General features: G+C 40.9%; 1 protein-coding gene across 1 annotated transcript in view; it reads left to right on the top strand.

Moving 5' to 3' along the window:
- The window catches only part of espn (espin), a 49,994-nt gene that overhangs the window by 25,947 nt on the left and 2,475 nt on the right, over positions 1-21,572 (top strand). The window contains exons 9-12 of the mRNA XM_078254662.1: positions 1,186-1,426; positions 5,959-6,104; positions 6,445-6,819; positions 15,217-15,296. Of these exons, the coding sequence (XP_078110788.1) occupies positions 1,186-1,426; positions 5,959-6,104; positions 6,445-6,819; positions 15,217-15,296 (842 nt within the window). The remainder of the gene's footprint in view (positions 1-1,185; positions 1,427-5,958; positions 6,105-6,444; positions 6,820-15,216; positions 15,297-21,572) is intronic.

Raw genomic sequence — 21,572 nt, 5'->3', positions numbered from 1 at the left:
TACAAACTGAAACAGAGTCCTGGTCACAAACCACCTGTTGCCACATATCTGCACAGGCAGCTCAATGAATAGAGTCTGTTAGAATCTCATCTATGTCCCTGGAGAGGTGTTCTTATAATCTCATGAGTATCAGTAGTGGGGGCGTTCTGGGTGATACAGGGTACAATCCACATTGAACCAATTAAAGTCTCAGTGGGGCCTCTCCTGGTCTCAGAGGCACCCTAGCAGATGGGCCGGCTAATCAACAGGAGCAACGGCACGTGCTGCCAAGAACCATCTGGAACCCCACTCCCTCCCTTGTCCCCCCAACTCTCTGGGGGGGTTTGAAAAGTAAAGAGGGCAACAATGATGAGCACGCGTCTGGAGAACTAAGGAAGGGCGGGTCGAGTTAAATGTCACGGTCAATTAACTTGCTTCCAAAAGAGTTATGGCACGCTTTCAGAGCGTCAGACACGTGCAAGCTGGGGGGAGCAGGGCGTGGGGGTTAAAGCACTATCACTTGCAGTGACAGATGGCATCTTCCCTCAGAGTTTCCCCTAGAGATTAGGTCATATTAGCTCTGTTATTAGCAACAGGGTGTTTATGAGTTGATTAAGAATGGCATGAAGCAGAGGGAGGACACATCTAATAGGTCTGCATACATCTGTCACTGCCAACAGTCTTTATGAAAGAATGTAATGCTCACTTAGCTCAGCAGGAGTTTCAACTGGCATGCCTTTGAAAGCAGGGAAAACAAATTCACAGTCATGGTTTCCTGTTTAATTGATTATTTTTTAATTATTAAATAAAACTTTAATTTTGGTTTATCTTTCATCAGTCAAAAGGTATTTTAAAGAAGCAGGTGTTAATTGTTTAATGTCTTTATGATTTGTTAACAGAATTAAACATGTAAACACATAACAGCTGGCAAATGGAGCGCAAAATCACAGTGATTACTGGAGGCATAAAAAAAAAAAGCTTTGGGATTTTAATTATCAAAGTTGTTAATTGTTAGTTGTTAAAGTTGTAAAATGATTAAGTGGTGTTTAAATTTAATTGGACAATATCACTTTATGGGCCACGTGTCACATCACTGTTATCAGTGACCAGATATTGGCTAAGAGAGTACAACAATGCGGTTGCTTGGAGAAAATGAATGGGTATGACTGAATAATTGTGCCCCGTCCCTCCCTTGTCTCTGATCAGGGCTCTGTGTTATTGGAGGAGCCTACCGACAGCCCTGCCCACAGCTCAGAGAATGGCACCACAGAAGAATCAGTTGCACCCCCACCTCCTCCTCCTCCACCTCCGCCTCCTCTTCCCTCAAGCAACCCGACGCCAACCCCCCCTCCGCCTCCTCCATTGCCCCCGGAGACGCCAACCACCCAGAATTACTCTGCCAGTAACACCTCCACCAACCAGCGACGCCTATCTTCCTCATCAGGAAGTGAGTGTCCCTTAACTTTTTTTTCTCTCTTTTTCTCCATACTTTAATTTTTCTCTCCATTTCCTACGTATTTCTGGCACTAAAAATACAACACATTTCTGGTGAAATGTACGCTTATATAAATAATTGTACAATTATTGATAGAATGCAGAGCCCCTGGTATTAATGGGCACAATGTAATCTCACTGGGTAAAGATAAATTGAGTCTGACCCTAGCATCCTAAATAACAGATTATAAATTATTGATGTAGGGCTACCATTACCCTGAAAACTGGTTTAGTGTTCATCCATTTCCGTAAGTGCCTCGGGCTGCCCTGGATGCAGCAGTCTGACAGTGTACACGTTGATCTGTCTATGAGTCTCTAAAAAATGTTTTGGGATTGGAAAAAAAAAAAGTCCAATGTCTTTCTCCAAAATATAGTTACTAATATAGTAAGTCCTGGAATGTCACCTAACAAGCTTTGAAAATTGAGATGTTGTTGAATTTAATTAGGCCTAATAAAATGTGGACTCCTTGTCAAAGTTTAACCAAAATTTCCCCAAGGAGATGAATGAAGTATCTATCTGTTCCAGATCATATACCTATTTCTCAGAAAGTGGTAATAGTAAGAATGTCTCAGAAAGATCTAATTAGTAATAAACCACAAGACACAATTAAGTAATAAACTATATAACAAATAACACACTTTGAAGCAAATTAAACACAATGCACTATCATAGCGAAGAAATCCACATGATTTTACCCAGCCTGTTAAGCACTTTCAACGCTTGAACCTTGAGAAGATGAGGAAAAACATTCCAAAGTAACAATTATTTGTCAAAACAATTGGATATATTAATCATGTTGAAGTTCATGTTTTACCCCCAATTAACCACTTAATGTACATTTCTGTTTACATGTTCCTTATTTCATCGGCTCCATCTCCACCTGTTTCCTCTCTGTTTTTGTTTGTTTTCCTCTGTTTTTGCCTGCCATGGTCTGTCCTCACTGCTGCTCTGTCAAGGTGGGGATATGTCTTCCTCTCAAAGACTGATGAAGAGTAAGTACAGACTGCGAACCAGAGAGTCTTTCAACTAAATCAGTTTACTCATCGTACACAAATCCAATTTGGGGTGCACAATAGGCCTTTGCACTTTCCTTCTTATCATAAAAAAAAAAAAAAAAATCTTTTTTAGAAAGAAAAAAAGACATCACATCAATTATAAAGGAAATTGTATATTTTAATTTACTTAAAGCCCTTTGTTCAGAATAAATAGAAGAAGTAGACAGGCTGAGATCCACCATGGTCAGACAGAAAAAAGAACACCTGTGTCACCAATTGTGTCACCCTATAGACGACAAGAAAAAAAAAAACATTACCGGGTAACAAAGTAAGGATCAGAAATGTATCAACAACCCATCTGATTTCTCAAAACAGTGGCTGACCTGTTTTTTCTTACATTTTTTACAACATTAAAAAATGACCATCTTTCCAGGGGACCATCACTAAATGTTTGAGTTAATTTAAAGTAAGCAATTAAGCTTTTTATTCTCGACAATATTATTCTCACCTCAATACAATAACTCAAAATTGATATTTTTGTATGTATTGATTTTTGAGAATGTACAGCATTTTATAAAGAAGGAATACTAATTATACCAAACTATTTTTCCCATAACAACTACTAACTACTAATTGCTCCATTTAGGCATCTTAACGTTTAGTTCATAAAATATCCAATTTTCTTACTAATTATGCTCCACCTGCTGCCTAATGGTAGGATACCAATAAAATACTTACAGCTAAAGGGCAGTGTGTGCTTACTAATGTCATGACTTGTGCTTTAGTGATAAATCAGGTAATAAACAGGCAGTTAGGTGGCCATAAAATTAAACTCCACCAACACATCTTAGGGCTTAAGATGAATTTACAACTTAAATGGTCATTGTGGCGACGGCAATAAACCAGGTAGTGGATTGAAAATGCTGCTGCAGCAATGAGATAGACATTCTCTATTGTTTTCTATTGATCAACACAGGGAAGAGGATTATACTTTTTATATTGTACAGGACGCATCTTTATCTGAAGTGCTAAGGAGCAGTGTGTGCCTCTTCATAATGTGATTTGTTGTCTTAAATCAGGTAATAAACAGGCAGTAAGGTGGTCATAAAATGAAAAGCCACCAACACATCTGAGAGCTCAAGATGAATTTACAGCTCAGATGCTCAATGTGACCACGGCAACAAACCAGGTGGCTGTAGACCTTTTAGAAGTTTCTTATTGTTTTCTATTGATTAACAGGACGGAGAGGATTTTACTTTTTACATTACAGGACCCATCTTTATCTGAAGTGCTTTGTGACAGCACAACTATTAACAGATGCATCAGCTTGACTTAAAATGTCTAACCCAGATTAGAAAATCTTTTGTGCTGTGATGTCTATCATGAGGGCTATTTGTCAAATGTTCCCTACCTGTCACAGCTCCACCCTCCTTTACATTCACCCTGGCAGACCTGCCAAGTCCACACCCCCGAGCCTAAACAGAATTTAGCTAACACATACACACAACCTTTGACGCACAAATACTACAATGTATTCAAATAGAAGTACCGCAACTTCAGCCCAGTGTAATTTTTTGCCTTTTACACATCTGATTGTGGAAAATCAAGCATTTCTGGAGCTCTGCAATGAAGATTTGTGAGGGGAAATGAATGAAGGTAGGCTGCATATATTGCCAAAATTAGAAATCTTTTTTTACTGATACAGTTACATTTTAAATAAGAATATTTTTAGAAAAGTTTGGTAGCGTTCATTGCACCTGGCAATGAAGATCTATTGAACAATATATCTGCGACAGTAAACTAACCCTAAAGAGCTGTCACATGTTGTCGTTAAAGTGTGTCAGGGTTCAGTAGCCGTTTCCTTTTCAGAAATCAGAAATGTTTTACAGGCCACAGTTAGAGTGTGTAACTGCACATTGTATAAGAGTCGGGGGTGTCAGTCACCAGTCTCTTAATTTTCTTTTTTCTAGTAAATGTGAGGTGAGACCGTATGCATGTCAAGAATGCGTGTATGATTTAATTGTGTCATTTAATTGTGTCATTTAATTGTCAGGTTTGCTGCAGTAAGGATTGGTCTGGTAGGGTGGACTAACAAGCTGGGGATTGAAGGGTGACTGTGTGTGCGTGCGTCCATGTGTGCGTGTTAATTCCTGGCTGGCTTGCCAATGGCTCGCTGTCACTTCCAGTTACTGGTGATTCCTTTAGATTTCCCCCAACTGTGATGATGGGTCTTTAATAGAAAGCTGCTCTCTCCTCCCAAAGTGAGAGAGACAGAGAGAGGGAGAGCAAGGGAGAGTGAGGAGGGTGTCAGGCTAGCGAGGCTGTGTCCAGCTAGACCATTGTGGTCGCCTCAACAGGGAACATTTTTTTTCATTCCCCAAGTAGAAAATGAGCGATCAATGAGGGACTAAGGATTTTCTATTTATTGGAGGTTTACATTCACTAAAACAGGTGAGGTAGATGTTGGCTCTTAGTGTGTTTGGGCCAACTTATGTGAAATGTAAATGTTTTAAAATAATTATGTTTAGCTGCTATAATAGTTGTACATTCCATTATCACAATTGATCAGAGCATTTTCTAGCCACATCTTAAACATTTGTTGCATAGATACAATTAAATAGCTACCCTGTTATTTTTCCTCTCAAATATATTTGTATTTGGTTAATCATGTGTTCATTTTACAGCTTTGAAATATTGAATTTTTGAAAACCTAAATGTGGCCTCACATGTAAGCTACTTCAACGTTGCCTGGACTTTCTTCCATTTCGTCTGTCCTTAAAGAGTTGTAATTGCATTCCCAACAGAGGTCGTATTTGAAGTCTGTCTGAATTTGTTGCATTGTTCCCCATATAAGCAGATTAGGGGCCATGGAAGCTGAATGCATGAATTTTACCATAGACCTATTTTTTAAAAAGTTAAAAGTTCAGCAGTAGCTTAGCTGTGTATGGGTCAGGTGACAGAGATTGTGTGCCCCCTCTCTTTTGGTTCACTGTAGTGAAATAATTTTGAATTGCTCCTACCCATCTAATCCCGGCTCACTGCAACAGTTGCCTTTGTGCTGTATTTTTATTGGTTAATTTGAAATGTCTTTGAAATGTATTCACTGGAGTTTGGTAGCTGGAAAGAAAATTCAATAATCCAAATTGTGTTTCAGAGAGACATGTCTTAAGAAAACCCTGAACTCCAAGAGATTTAAAAGGCAAATGCTAATCGACGTAAACACATCTAAAAAAGAAACTTATTTAGCTTATCCTTGAGAGACAGTGGCTTAGTACAGCATAATGGCCTCCCAACACTGTGCAACATGCTCCCAAGTCAGCATTGTTACCTGCCTGATCGGATGAAATATTTAACACTGAAATGCCACCCAACCCTTCTCTCCCTCCCTCTTCTTCAGTGTCTCTCTCTCTCACTCTCTCCGTTTCTCTCTCCATCTATTCTGTCTTTACTACTTGGTTTCACTTTTCTGATCCATCCTTTTGTCTGCAGGCACAAAATCTTTCAACATGATGTCCCCCACTGGCGACAACTCGGAGCTGCTGGCAGAGATCAAAGCAGGAAAGAGCCTCAAGCCAACACCTCAAAGTAAAGGCTACACCACTGTCTTTTCCAGCAGCGGACCCACAGGCAACAATGTAGGTCCACAGCCTTCCACCACTACTGACTACAAATGCAGAATTGGTCATTTTAGAAATTCAGCCACAGCGATTGCAGTCACTCTTGTCTTTATTCTTAATCAAGTCCCAGTAAATGTAAAGACACACTGACTTAAATGAATCCGCAAAATTATCTAAACCCAATAACATAAGCGACGTGCATCGTGTGACACATTAACTTTACACAAAAATGCCTAATACGGCTTTCTAGCTGTATGTTTCTTATGATTTTGTGGTTACAGGTTTAAAAAAATCCAATGGTTACCAGTTTTTCACACCCCATGTTCTCCTGTCCATTGGTGTCTTTATTTTTATCTAGGAAAACACAGCATCTCCACCAGAGACCCGCACATCTAGCCCACCAGCCAAGCCGTCATCCCCTCCACCATCCAATACGTCTGTCACCTCTCCACCCATTACCCCTAGTCCCAGCCCCAGTCCCACGGGCTCCGGATCTGCCAGGACCATGTCAACCTCTTTGAGCTACGAGAAACTGTCCTCCAACTCTGTGATCAATGGGAATGGAGCCAGCACGGCAGGAGCAGAGTCAGGGCGGAAGATGAGCCTTGCAGATGCGGAGGCGCTAGTGCCCACTCATGACGAACAGGGAAAAGCAATCCCTGAATGGAAGAGGCAGGTGATGGTGCGAAAGCTTCAGGTCAAGATGCAAGAGGAGGAGGAGCACAAGCGCAAGGTAGGCTAATGTTGCAAAGCTTTAGAAAGATCTAGAAGTGTTATTGTGTCTTAGCTATCCCATTTGTGGTCCAGTAAATTGAAATTGCTCTGTAACCTTGATTACATATGGCTTCAGTTTGAAATATTTAACAACACAAAGGGGATAGCTGGTGCTTGGATTTGAGTGTGGATTTTTGTGTTTTTGAACGATAAGGTTGTATGAATGTGATATTAGTATTCGTGCATGACATAAGTTGGCTGTCTTTTTGACTCAAACAGTGAAGGTAAAACATCCAATGGGAATCAAGACTACAAGTTTATTTAGCATCTATACCTTCTTGATAGCTGAAGGAGAGCGTTCATGTATTGTCAAATGAGCTGCAGTAAGGGACTTGATCACTTTGAGCCTTTTTGCAGTTTAATTGCTGTCACCTGCCTTATACTTCATAATTCACTTATACTTCAGACCACATAATATGGCCAAAGTGATTCACATGGGTGAACCGAACTTGTTTCACAAATATTTGATTATTTGGCTTTAGAATGAAATTACATCTACTAATCTAATAGTCACTGCAGTGTGACTATATGTATTTAGTCAAGGTATTAATTAGTAATTCATACTGTAGCAATTTTAACACTTGTTAGGACTCTATGCAATATGTGATTGATTGATTGATTAAATTTGACTGGTTAATAATATATTTTAATCAAGGATTGCAATCTTATACACTTAAATGATCCAGCAGATAGAAATATGTCTCTAATGTCCTTTAGTGATGGTGAAATGTAATATTTTGTTTATTTGTTGAGATGCAGGGGCATCACTAGAATGTCTAACTGGCTGTTGGGCCTAAAAGTAGTAAACTAAGCCGAACATAAAGTATTTTAGTGATATTTTTTTCCCTGTAAATAACACATTGAAAGATAACTTATTAGTAATTGCATAAAACAGCATTGGACCTAACTAGTTTTAAATGTAGACAACCATGTGCTCACTAATTTAACTTTTAAATAATTGTTTGTTTCTTTATTCATCTCTCTGCATGTTTCTTTTTTCATTTACAGTCTTTATTAATAGAATGATACTCTTTGGGGTGCCGTGACTTGAATACTTGGCTACAATGCCCATCACAACATTAACACACTTGACTAATGGATTCTCAGTGTGGGCTGGTGTTTGGTGATTGGAATTTGGAGTTTTGCGGCTTCAAGTTGTTACATGCTGATTCAGTGGTGTGATGTCGAGCCTATTCACACTACAGGTCAACCAGTAATAATAACAAAAATACAAAATACTGTGGTTTTTGTTTGTTTTGTTTTTGGAGGAAGATCATGATATGTTAAAGAGTAACTCTATACCAAGTCTCTTAATCAGAAAAATCTTTGTTGCACTGACCTCTTTGGGTTGACAGTTTCAACTCTGCTGCACCTTGAACCACGTCCAGTGTGGTTTCCTATCACTGTTGGGTGTGGACTGTTGCACTGGTGCCAGAACCCAACAGTGATGTAACATAGAATTATAGTGCAGTATTACATCATATTTTGGTTGCAGACAGATGAAAAACTCTGGATGGCAGTAAAAGCATAATATTTAGCAGTTGTGTAGTTACGTTTTAAACTTTCCAAGAACATAAAACACCTGACTCATAAAAATGGGTGAGAGAAAGAGGGATTGATAGATGTAAAAGATATGCAGTCAAGTGCCTAAAAAGAACAAATGTAGAAATGGTGTAAACCTCTAACACATATATATATATATATATATATATATATATATATATATATATATATATATATATATATATATATAGTTAAAAAAGGACAAATCTGTCTCTGTTCTCTTTTACTCAAAATCAAAGTAGAAAGCCATGTGCTTGTAATGAGGCAGTGCCATTGCACCACTAAATCCATGTAAATCCTGTGTGTCAAGATGGATTTGCACTGAAGTGTGTGTTCACACCAGGAACATCGAGCTGAAGGAACCCCCCCTTTCCTTTTTTTCCTTGTCTTTTGGTCTCCTTTGACCTCTGATTTAGTTTGCGGCAAGCGGACACTACCAGCCTCAGGAATGGCACTACTCCCACATCCACAATGCCATTTTGGGCCCATTTGGGGAACTGATGACAGAGGATGACCTAAACCGTATTGAGAAGCAAATTGAGAACCTGCAGGTCATGCACAAGGTATCAGAAGTCGAGAAGGAGCTGGAAAAACTAGAGCAGGAGCTTCACCAACTCCTACCAGTTTCTGCTGCCCTCAATCAAGGGCACTTCTCAGTCAATCCAAAGCAGGTACAGGGCCAAGCTGAAGATCTTCCAGCCTGGTGCAGCAAAATTTCTACCCTGCTCAAGAGTATGGCCATTCTTCTTGCCACCCTGGGGGGAAAAGAGATTGACATCTTGGATCTAATATGCCCTGGATATTCTCAACTAGAGGAAAGGAATGTAAGCACAGGTCAGTCTGAACCAGCAGAATCCGTTGGCACTGGCTTTATTGGACGATCTCAGTCCTTCTCAACAAGAGAAGATGTGGAGAAAGAGATAAAGCAGTGTGGAGTTTCAGTAAAGAACCTCAAGGCCAATTATGAAATTCAGAATCAGCAGTCTGCAGATAACAATGCAAATAGGGTGTACAAACGCAAGAGGTCACTCCCTGTGGTAAGTGAGTCTAGTTATTGTCCAGAGACCATCTGTGAGGATGATGTCCCTTGTTCCTCTGCTGAGGTCCTTCAGTCCAATACCAATGGAGATTTACCTTCAGTGGAAAAATCAGCCTCACCACTTGTTGAAGAGCCAATTATAATCGCATCTCATGCTCCTCACACATATGCGCCATCTGAGGTGATGGTTCCAACTAACATTGAACAGTTCAATCAGGTTCTTTCTGTAGACCCCATTTTAAATAATGATCAACTAACAAGAAGCTTGGAGGTTCAGACAGATCTCAGCTATGTCCAGGAATGCATTGAAATGAGGAAAGAAAGAATTGTCTTCCTGTTCCTTGAACACTGGCGAAAGTACACTATCTCTGAATCTTATCGGTCTAAACATACTGGCAGGAGAGAAGATCATTTAGACGTAGGCTGGGAGGACTACAACCAATTTAGTGCACAGATTGGAGGGGAGATGCAGAGTGAAGACTACAAACTCTTCCTTTTCATGAAGTCAAAGCATGTAGTAGGGAATCTGATTGGCCACTGGAGGACAATCATGAGTCAAGTGCCCACACGCCAGATCCGCAGGCTGAGTCGCGCCCAGATGATCTACTGGCCAGAGCACTTCTTGCCACACATCAATGGGTCTCCTGTGAGCTACGAAAGCCTAACCCTTGACCTCTTTATGCTTGGATACTTCCAGTTGCTAGAAATGAACATGTCTCGCAGTGAGCGCAAATTCCGCCACCTTTTATGCTACGAGATGTTTGATCGTCTTGGCAGCCATAAATGGGAGATCATAAGGCAGTTTCACAAGGAGGTGATGGAGGAAATTGAGAGAGGGGAGCGAGACTGGGTGGATGGTTTTGAAGACATAAAACTCAAATATTTTGGAGATTCAAATGATGGAGGAGGTGTGATGACAGCTTCTTTATATTGCATGTCTCCTGACATGTCCATTATGCAGGAGTCACTCCCGCCCCCACCTCCGCATCCTCCACCTCCTCCACCACCTACCCATCCTGCACCGCCACCTCCAAATGTGCAGTCTGCTCCACCTGCACCATCACCACAACCTTCTCCACCAGCCTCACAATCAAATGTTTCTCCATCATCATCACCTGCTGCATCCCAGGATGCCATATCTGACAATTGCCAGTGCGTGGAGCAGGGAACCCTGAAGAACGTATTGGAGGAAAATACTCAAGGGGACGTAAAAACTAGTGAGCAGACGTCATCAAATGAGTCAGTTGTTTCTAATGGGATAGGTTCAGAGCAGGACCATATGCAGAGCTTGACAACAGAAACTGTACAACACACTGAAGCAAAAGCTGAGACTCTGCAGGACACAACAGATAGCTCAGGACCAGATCTAGTAAAAGATGTTCCACCTGTTTCTGTTAAAATCATAGAGGAACCTCATGTTGATAAACCTTCAGCCAGAGATGAACATAATGACGACTCAATTAAAGTTATCTATGAGCTAAAAGAGTTTAGCAATGAGGAGATCATCAGATACATTGACCGAAGCTTTGCTTTTTGGAAAGAGAAGGAAGCTGAGCTTTTTGATATCTAACAACTATGTGGAATAAGGGTCCACTAAAAGTCCAGTTTACCTGTATAACCAGCGAGGAAATGCATAAAGAGCAGGATCAGGGAAACTAGCCTGCAAAGTGGAGTATGCTGAGAAAAGAAACTAATCTGGTGTGATAGCTTTTAGGCCATGTCACATAAGGGACTTAACTGCAGCAAAGAGCATCCACTTATCTGTACTGACTTTACCATTTGCATATGCTGAAGTGGATGAAAATAAAGCCTGTGATGTCAGACACACAAATTTGCTAAAACCACTTAATTTTGAATTGTGTTGAACCAAGACCTTTTTTATTCTAGTATGATTGATTGCCATGGCATGCTTCTAGGAAAGTTTTTAAAGGAAAAGATTTGCCATAAAAGTCATGTAGTGTATTCAGGTCATCTTTGTAATGGACATAACTGGTAAAACTCTGCACACTTTGTTTGTATTGATTACTCAGTGATTCACAACGTATGAAAGACAAGGGAGTCACTTCAAAATCAAACTCCAAAGAGTATATGGTTAGACTAAGGCCACTAAAAATAAAATTCCATTCATGCTTGACCCAGTGAGGAAGTACCCATTCATGCTTGACCCAGTGAGGAAAAAAAACAACATTACAATCATTTTTAGGGGTTTTTGTTATTTGAATCAGAGGAAAACAAACAAGGTCTCCAGTGGGTTTGCAAGAGTTTGCTTTGTGGTTCACAAATGCCCCTTATTTAAGTCTGTGACCTCATGCTGTTGTTCATAAAATGTGTGCCTTCAGTATACAGTAGATTAAATAGATTAACAGGTATGGGAAATGCCTGGAGAGACAGATTAGAGATTTTTCATTAGTAATTCAGAACTCAAAAATTGCTAATTTCTATCAGCAAATGAAAGTATTCAAATGACAAAGCTATTATCATCTAAATGAAACATAAAATTGAGTAAGTGAAGTTCCATGAAGTCAATTCCATCTTTTTGTTACTCTATTTATAATTTGAGTGGATCTGAAATATTTTTCAAACTTTCTATAAATGAAATGCATGTTCCTTTATTATATGGTTTCTACATTGCTGTTAGAAATAAAGTTTGACATTTTTGTGATTACATGATTTCAGTAGTTCTTTTTAAAAAAAGACAACTTTAACTGTTGGGGTTACTCAACTGATACACATGGCCAACAGAACATTTCAAATATTTGAATAGAAATCAGGCCAAATGAATAAATTTTAAATAATCACACTGATAAACGTACCGATGAAAGAACCACTGTCTTTGTCTAACATCAAACTCTCAAATGTGTAATCCTCCGCTGCGACGCATGTAGCAGCAAAGAACCACACTATTCTCATAGAGTCCCTTCTGCAGCATCAAGATTACCTTCAAATAACCCTCTTAGCAGCACCACCCGCTGTCATGCTATCCATGGCTTATAGGAACCATAAGGAGGTTACAAAGAATCTTGATCAACTCACAGCCCAAAAGGGATGGCAGTCAGCTGGTAAACTTAAAAACATGATTGTTCATTGTTAACTCGCGATAAATCACAAATGAATTGCACATTTTCTATCTGTTCTATATGTACTTCAAAAGGGATATCTTTTAATTTATCCAATTACCACTTTTAAGTGGTATTTGACACTTGATATACTCCTGTGGTAACTCAATTCACATCGACAGTACATGCAAGTCTTGCCCTGAAAGGGCTTTTAAACTGAATTTGCCATTTAAAAGCATTTATCCCATTTCTGCTCAAGGAGGTTTGTTTGTTTCTTTTTTTCGGGTCTTGAGCTGCTTTTTAATGATCATTGATTTAGTTAAAACTGTAAGTAATAAAGTATGTTACTCAGAATGGAAAGTCTCTCTTTAGATTAAGTGTGTGGCTCTTAAAAGAGCCTCTTATTGCCTCTTGTGATTATTTGTGCTGTGCAGGGTTCTTCAGAGCGTACACCACACCCATGGCTGCTACCTCTCGTTATTTGTGACAGCCCTAATATAGGTTTGTTTTAATGTAAGGCCCACTTCCACAGAATGTATCCAGACTATCAAGAGGTTTATGTATTACATCGGGAAAACAGAAAAGATTTTACTAAATATAAAACTATGTAGTACAAAACTAACAGGTTGTGTAACTTTTTATAGTTGATTCAGGTAGAGGTCAGGTCAGGCAAGAAATAAACACCCCATTCTAGCCTGTATCTGCATCAAGACTCAATTTGACTCGCACTTCCAAATTCATGACCCACTACGACCCACTAGCACAAAATACAGGTATTCAATAAGCTATTCCTTTACCATCTTTAGCAGCAATAACCATACACAAATTGCCACCAACCAGCTCATGATTTCTCTAATATTAAAATAATAAAGCATTTGCCTTACCTTTAAGTAGATATCATAGTCAACTTGTCTTTTACTAATATTAGCCAGATTAATGTGGTTTATAAACGTGAATTCAGAATTTCCCACTCAGAGGAACACAACAATTCAGAATAATCCAGAATGCTGTACAGGCACAATCACAAGTCATACAAGTTTTACCTGAAACATTAGGAATTTTGAGAAACTTGCTCAATCACAAACTTTTAGCTGGCTTTTATGAACTGTTTTAAAGTTTACCAAACTCAAGTACATCTGTGATATGTGGATGAGCAGCAAGCAGTATTCTTATTCCAGTAGCAATACAACCCACATTTGACCATGTAAATGACCAGTGCAAAGCAGCACCGTTAATCAGCACTTCTTAGCATATCCAGCAGCTATTGTTTTTTCTTTTTTATTTCTTGCTTGGTTATTCCCAGGGGAATCATTAAACATTTACTGTGTAGATAATCTTACCTGGAATGTTTTCCAGGGCAAGTGAAATGCTTTAGTCAGAGGATCTTGTCAGGCAAAGATGAGAAATCCAAGATGGCTGCCCTGTTTCTCTTCACCTCCAATTACAGCCTGAAAGAGAGAAAAGGATCCAGTTACCGTTTGTGTGCTGTCACTGAGAACGTCCTGTAAAACAATGTCCTATCCATTTAAAAGACTTCAATGTATTCTAAAAACAAGAGAAGTGTAGCTATTGTGTGTGTGTGTGTGTGTGTGTGTGTGTGTGTGTGTGTGTGTGTGTGTGTGTGTGTGTGTGTGTGTGTGTGTGTGTGTGTGTGCTCTATTTTCTGTTATAAGTGCATACATCAGTTTACACAGTACGCTATATGCTCTATATACACTCTTCCATTAAGGCCATTTGTCAAAAATGTGACATATGAGAATGTGTATATTGGACTAATAGGTTGGACTAACGTTTCATTAGTTTTTATTTGTGAAGTGTTTCTCTGCCCTCTCCAGCATTTTGAGGCTTTATGTGATACTGCAAGCATGAAACACATCAATAAAACCTTTGATTAATTTCATTTTGGTTTTCAAAGTACTACACCCACCTAGAAACTCCAGCTAACTCCAGCTTTCAGTAAGCAGGTTTGAATTAATAACTTTGCTGAGTAAGACCCTGGAAATGCCAAAAAAAACTGCAACATGGATTGATGTAAGTATTTAAAAACTAAAATGAGTGTTTAATGACTTTGTTTCACACATGTGAATTGTTTGATGCAATACAAAACTGTGGGACACCATTTATTTCATTGAACATCAATTAAATTGTGTTTAATGTGATTTGAATACATTTTGTTTTAATAATATTAGCTGTATCACCCAGACCTAACTGGCAGCATGAAGTTAGGTGAATGTGATTAATGGGAATTTCCCCATTGTGGGATTAATAAAGGATCTTGAACCTTGAAGGGCTTGAATGTGTCCCCATAGATTGATAGGACTGATGATGACTGACCCTGTGACAGTACAGAACACTGATCCAATCTTTAGCCACATGCTGATGATGGTGTGGTGCAATTGTGGTAAAGTAGAGAAGAGTTACTGAGACAATGTATGTGAAGCTGATGCTGGTCAAGTATTTAGCATAGTTAGATCCTTAAATAATAAAAGACTCTTGGTCGATTTTTCCATTCCTTACCCTCACCAAATATACATTATATTATTCTTGTTTGAAAGGCAACTTAAATTTTACTTGACTTAGTATATCTGAGGGTGGTTTTTTCACCACCCTCATAAGGTCATGCAAAGCAGGATAGAAGGCTGTTGTTAGTTAAAATCCCTACTGACTGCTATTGGCCCCAATCTCTGTCCCTCCACAGGTTGAAGAGGAAGCTGCACGCTTGGCCTCGATGCCGGCCTGGAGGAGAGACATGATGAAGAAGAAAATGGATGATGAGAGGTTGGTAACAAAGCTGTTTTGCTCTGCACATCTGCTTTTCATTTTTTTCTCATACCATATTTATCATACCCTGGGCCAGTATGGGGAGAGTGTGCTCATGTGTTCACACATGATATTATGTTTGTGTTTGGGTGTCTCTTCACCAAGATAACCTTGGAAATAGGGACAGGAAGTTCTTGCCAAAATTGACCATACTTTGTAATATAATTGTTTTTTCCAATTTTCAAACATGTACTCTGGGGCCACGTTATTCGGTAGACTAAGCCGAGGTACCGTACCAGTGAGGATTTTCTCTTGCCAGCAGTTGAGCCTGAATCTTTCAAGGAAATAACAGGCTGGAAATGATCCAGAGATTTTAGTCATCATGCGCTGATGTAATAGCATCACACAGTTCCTGCTGAGTTTTATTAATGCTGCGTCATCCTAAGATTGAGATCTGGAAGCTGTACATTATGCTGAAGTTAGTCTATATCCTCAACGTTTCACTTCCGGGATTGCTCTGGTGCAGCAGGAAATTCCGCCGGATGCATTTCTTTTCGCCAATGTCCGTTTCCGCTTTCTTTGTGTTGGAATTTTAAACTCCGGTGGATTTATGAGGACTATGGTTAACTGCTCCTCAGATCTCTTCATGGTAAATTGAGGCAGCTAGCTCAGCAGCGTGTGGAGGATGGTCTGGCAAAGCAAGACAATGCTGAAGTAAACCTAACATGCCTGAGACGCATCTTGAGATGCTGTACAGCTGTACACTGTACAGTATGTTCAAAGACATACAGTTTAATGCCTCTTAACCATTGGAATGTAATGCAACTCAAGCAGTTACTGAAGCTGTGGTTTGAACAGTTTACTGAGGCACAGATCGTTTGTACACAGAACGTTCTCCTACTGTAAAGTGGCCAGTGTCTGTCTATTTTGAAATCTAGAGTACTTGCACTAGGGGCTAAGTGTTAGATCTAATCAAAACTGTTGCTTTAACTGCCGTATGTAGGTTTGGTCTACAGTATTGGATGGCCTCAAGATGGTTGAATTATGAGGACAGAATGTTCGATACATCTTCTTGCTTTTATCTCGTTTTTAATATGTATCTGTCTGGAAGAAAAGATGACAAATTTGTTGTTACAACCTTATATATATTTCTGTGCCTTTATCTGTCTCTACAGTGTTGTATAAAACCTTTGTTGATCTAACCACATCAACCGTCATCTCCACTTAACATTAATTATGTAATATTCGCTTTTTTATTTTGTCATAGGCAAGTCTTTTAATAACATCCTACTTGCTTAAACTGTTGTTGCTGTTGAGATATTTACACATTTTTTCTTGTGCTTATGTCCTCCTGATGTGACAGGGAACAAAAGAGGTAAGAACACTTTACTTGTTCCACATAGTAATGTTTAAATAACATTGAATTTCTTGTCAAATGTGTTAAATGACTAGAAAAAAAGTCTCCAGAATTTCAAAATTTCATTAGACACTGAATTTAAAGATCAAGACTTCCATCTAGTGGCAAACAATGGCCACGTTATGTCCTATGGGGGTGGGAGCATTACAGTTAAAATCACACAGGGTTTTGAAGATTAATCAAAACTGACACAGGGGCAAACAACTCTTGGCCCTATGTTTACTAATTATTTCCTTAACTAAAGAAGACGCCAAACACTAACTAGCTAAGCCCGTGTTAAAAACTAAAATGGAAAAAAGAGCATTAAGAAAGCGGTGTGGCAGTGACATATAACTTAATATTAGTCATAAAACGTAACATTATGTTTTGTTGTTGTAACGTTTGGCTAGCCCTACTAAGGAATGAGGCAGACATGGTTTCTTACACTAAAGTATACATAGAAGAATAAGGACAAACTCAGTTCTATTTTGTATAGGCTTCGCCCTCTAAGCCACGCTATGGGTTTATCCCTTTGCGCATGCGCAGTCGTGAAGATTTTCTTTCCCGCCTTTGCGTACTGCTCGGGCTTCAACTACGTCCGCAAATACTGTATATAAACAGAGCGGACCCGTTGCTCTGCTCCCACTTTTTCTTCAAGCTAGCAGTATGAAGACAAGCTCTACTTCCAGCGGTGTTGGCGCCGCTTACGCCTCCTGCCAGTTCTGCATCCGTCTGCCATCTAAAGAGCTTAACCGGCGTGCGGAAGCTTTTCTGGAGTGTCAGGCTCTCACCCCCAACGCCTCCTGCCAGTTCTGCATCCGCCTGCCATCTAAAGAGCTTAACCGGCAGGCGGAAGCTTTTCTGGAGCGTCAGGCTAGCGGGGAAGGGGATGGCAGCTGGGCAGACAGACGGCAATCTGTCAACACCCTGGATCCGCCGGAGGAAGGCTTTGTCGACGAGCACGAGTCCGCTGGCTCGATTCCCTCGGGATCATGGGCTCCACCGTCCAACGCTAAGACTCTCTTTTTGGATCTGCCGGAGATCATCAAAAAGGACCAGAGAGGCATAGCGCTCCCGGTTGAGCTTCCAGCCCCCGCTCACGGCCTCTTGAGCGGGGATGTTTACGCTCAGGAGCCGCCCTCCTCATGGGCTCCACTCTGGCCGCGCTTCACGGAGCTTCGGCCGTTTGTGGAAGAGGCGCTCTCCCAGCCCGGGAAACTGAAGGCTCCCGTCTTTTGCTATGCCCTGTTTACTCGGGTTCAAGGCAACACAGAAGCGAACTTCCCTTCGGTCCCCCCCCCCTGCTTCCGAAGGCCACTTCTTTCGGCCACCAGAAGCCTACACCTCCTTCGCCCCAGGATCAGGTATGTGCTCAGGTCACTGACCGGTCACACCAGTGTGCGGCCCAGGGTCTTGCGGCACAGAACAATATAGCTTTGCTAGCCTCCGCCGTCTCCGCCATGGCCTTTACTCCAGGAGCTCTTCCGCCGGAGCTAGCCACGGAGCTTGGCAAAGCTATGATCGCAATCCTCACCCTGACCACGGCGGCGTTGTCCAGAGTCATGGCATGGCAGACTGTGGCCCAGCGAAACATCTGGCTCCACATGACACAGCTACCCACTGACATCAGATGCGAGCTTCAGTACGGCCCCATAGCTCCTGATGGACTATTTGGGCCCCGCCTACAGACACTTCCCATTTGCACCGAGTGCAGCGACTGCCGGCCCCACATGACCGGCAGGCTTCACGGAGCCGGGGGACCATGAAGGCGCCCCCCACCTGGTCTAACGCACCCCCCAAGCCACCCAACAAACAGCGGCGTCGGGGCGCGGGTAACGTCTGTCCCCATACAGTTGAGAGCTGGAAACACGCTGCTCACGGAGCTTCACCGCTCTCTCACTATGCAGACAGCAGGAGCAAACGCCCACCCGCTACAATTAGCGCCGCTCAGTTATCCTCCTCCCCCCGGCTATGCCAGCGGGATGAGGACGACGATGACCCGCCACCCTTTCGACAGGGCCCTACCATGGGCGGGACGGGCTCTGCGCTTCTTGCTAGCCATGTCTGTGAACAACACACAGACATGCGCGCGCCCGCTCTCAGAGCACAGCGCGGCATGGATCAGGCTGACACACATGGACTCGTGGATGTCAAAACTGATATCGCGGGGCTACACACTCCAGTTCGCCTCCCCCCCGCCTCCCTTTGCGGGCGTGTTGGAGACAACTGTGGGATCCCAGGCAGAATCAGACGCCATGACGTCAGAACTACGGGAACTGCTGTCAAAAGGAGCAATTTCCCGCGTTCCTCCGGGGGAGGAGAACGAGGGATTTAACTCCCGCTACTTTCTCGCTCCAAAAAAGTCAGGCGGGTTACACCCCATTCTCGATCTGTCCCAGTTCAACCGGTGCGTCATGGAGCATCCATTCTACATGCTGACTATCAAACATGTGTTGGAATGCGTGCGCCACCAAGAATGGTTTACATCTGTGGTTCTGAAAGACCAGTTAGTCTATGTTCCAATTGTGGGCTCTGGGTCGCAAGTGGCATTGACTACATCAGCTTCGCCCTAACCCATAGCGTGGGTTAGAGGGCGAAGCCTATACGAAATAGAACGATAGTTACGTTATTGTAACTCCAGATTCCATGAGTATAGGCGTAGCCCTCTAAGATCCGGGCCACCTGCTCCAGTTACATTAGCTGAAGAAAAAGCTTATGTTGGGAGCAGAGCAACGGGTCCGCTCTGTTTATATACAGTATTTGCGGACGTAGTTGAAGCCCAAGCAGTACGCAAGGGCGGGAAAGAAAATCTTCACGACTGCGCATGCACAAAGGGATAAACCCATAGCGTGGCTTAGAGGGCTACGCCTATACTCATATAATCTGGAGTTACAATAACGTAACTATCGTTATATTTGTTGTCACAGATAAGCTAAAAGACATTATCGCAGGGCTCATGCTAACGCCATAAACTAACTTTAGCTAAAGGTCCACCACAAGACCACCCACACTCACCTGTCAATTTGAGCCCTAAAACACTCCTCATTGTAGTTAAGTAGCCTAAGTAATGGCAAATATGACTATATTAAAAAAAGCTACTGATGCAAACCGAATGCTTAGCTAACATTGCCGTGTTTTTAGTAGCTACATTAGGACAGTTAGCCAGCCAAAGCAATATTTTACAAAACTTCTTAGCTAAAACTTTCTTTTCTAGGCTAGAATATGATGCGTAAATATCTCTTTCACTCTGTTCCTCCCTCTCTCTCATGGGCTAAAATATAAATGTCCTAAGTCATATTAACTTCTACTGCTCGCTTTTAATGCAAAGTGTACAACTGTGTCTCATTGAATGGTTTCAGTTAAGAGCAGTAGTTCAGAAATGTATATTTTTAGACTATCATTCAGTCTGTCCGCTAGCCTATTATCTGCCACGCTTTTTCTCGCGTTTCTTTTATTTATTTATTTTTTATAGAGGACGAGTTTCCTTCTCTACATATTATATGCCTTGCTCCCTTGTATATATGGACATAGAAAATAAAGACACTGAAGAAATTGGACTCTAAAATCTAGAAACTATAAAGATAATTAAGTGATAAATCCCATGCAAGATAATTAAGTGATAAATCCCATGCAAGATAATTAAGTGATAAATCCCATGCACACTGTAAACATGAATGGAACAGAGTATATTCATCAGTTATTTCCCCCCCTGCAAAATATAAGGTCAAAAACCATTGAGGTGTCCTCTCCCTGTTGTTACATGAATGAACAGTAGCCTACATCACTAGATAGTTACTGGTCCAGTAAACTAAGACTATAATTTGGGAGGATTGTACAATTAGGATATGTTCTTTAAATTGTACAGTCCTCCCAAATTATAGTCCCAGTTTACTGGACAACACAAGTTGTGTGCTAAGAATGCCAAATACAATGCACATGGAAGCTGAACAAACATGATCCTTTATTGTTAAAGAATTAAAAAAAAATTAATCAACTAAAATAATTCAAGGTGCATTGGTCAACTATAGAAACACACATGTACATCATTGTCTGTATTGCCCTTAGTAACAGACTTCATTTAAAACACATTTGAAATTGTATCAGCCTTTTCTAATTATCTCAACAACTGTCATAATATATTCATCAAACTTCTAACAACAATATGAACAGCAGTCTTCATACAGCAATATAACAGTAACAATGACAGTCACATGAATAATTATAAAAAAAAAAAAAGAATGGTCACAACTTTAAATAATAACAGTAAGCTACTTAAATGAACAGCAATATGCACCTGTTGTATTTTAATCCAGGCTGATAACAATAGTGTAAAACCACTGATGGGTGATCAGAAAAGGCTCCAGGATTAAATAAATCCTGGCTGTTAGCCTGGTCGCGAGCAGGCTAGCTGCACAGAATAAATCTCCATGGTGATTTATGTGCCTCCGCTTTCGTGAAACCGAGTCAAGGCTAAATTCATCCAGGATAACGGGGAAATCCCGGCTTAATCCCTTATCTTGGGTTTGTGAAACAGGCCCCTCAGGCAAAAAGAGTCATAATATTTCCAGTTCTCAGTTTGTGGTTTTGAACAACTGGACTGGCCTGCAGGGGGCCCTGACCTCAACCCCACCATTAACTATAAGCCAGGCTTTATCACTCAACATCAGTGACTGACCTTAATGCTCTTGTGGCTATAGGGGAGCAAATGGCCAAAGTTTTGGATGAGACGTTGATGTTGACACACTTTTGGCCATGTAGTGTAAAAATAAATGAAAAGACTAATGACTAAAAAGAGACACATTAGAGAATCAAACTACAGTACTAACAATATCTATATTGTAACTAACCTTCTGTGTTTGTGTATATTATGTTGTATTATATAGAGATTTAATATGAGA

The sequence above is a fragment of the Sander vitreus genome, chromosome 7 (assembly GCF_031162955.1).
Source record: "Sander vitreus isolate 19-12246 chromosome 7, sanVit1, whole genome shotgun sequence".
NCBI classification, from domain to species: Eukaryota; Metazoa; Chordata; class Actinopteri; order Perciformes; family Percidae; genus Sander; species Sander vitreus.
This window is presented reverse-complemented; position numbering and strand designations above follow the sequence as displayed.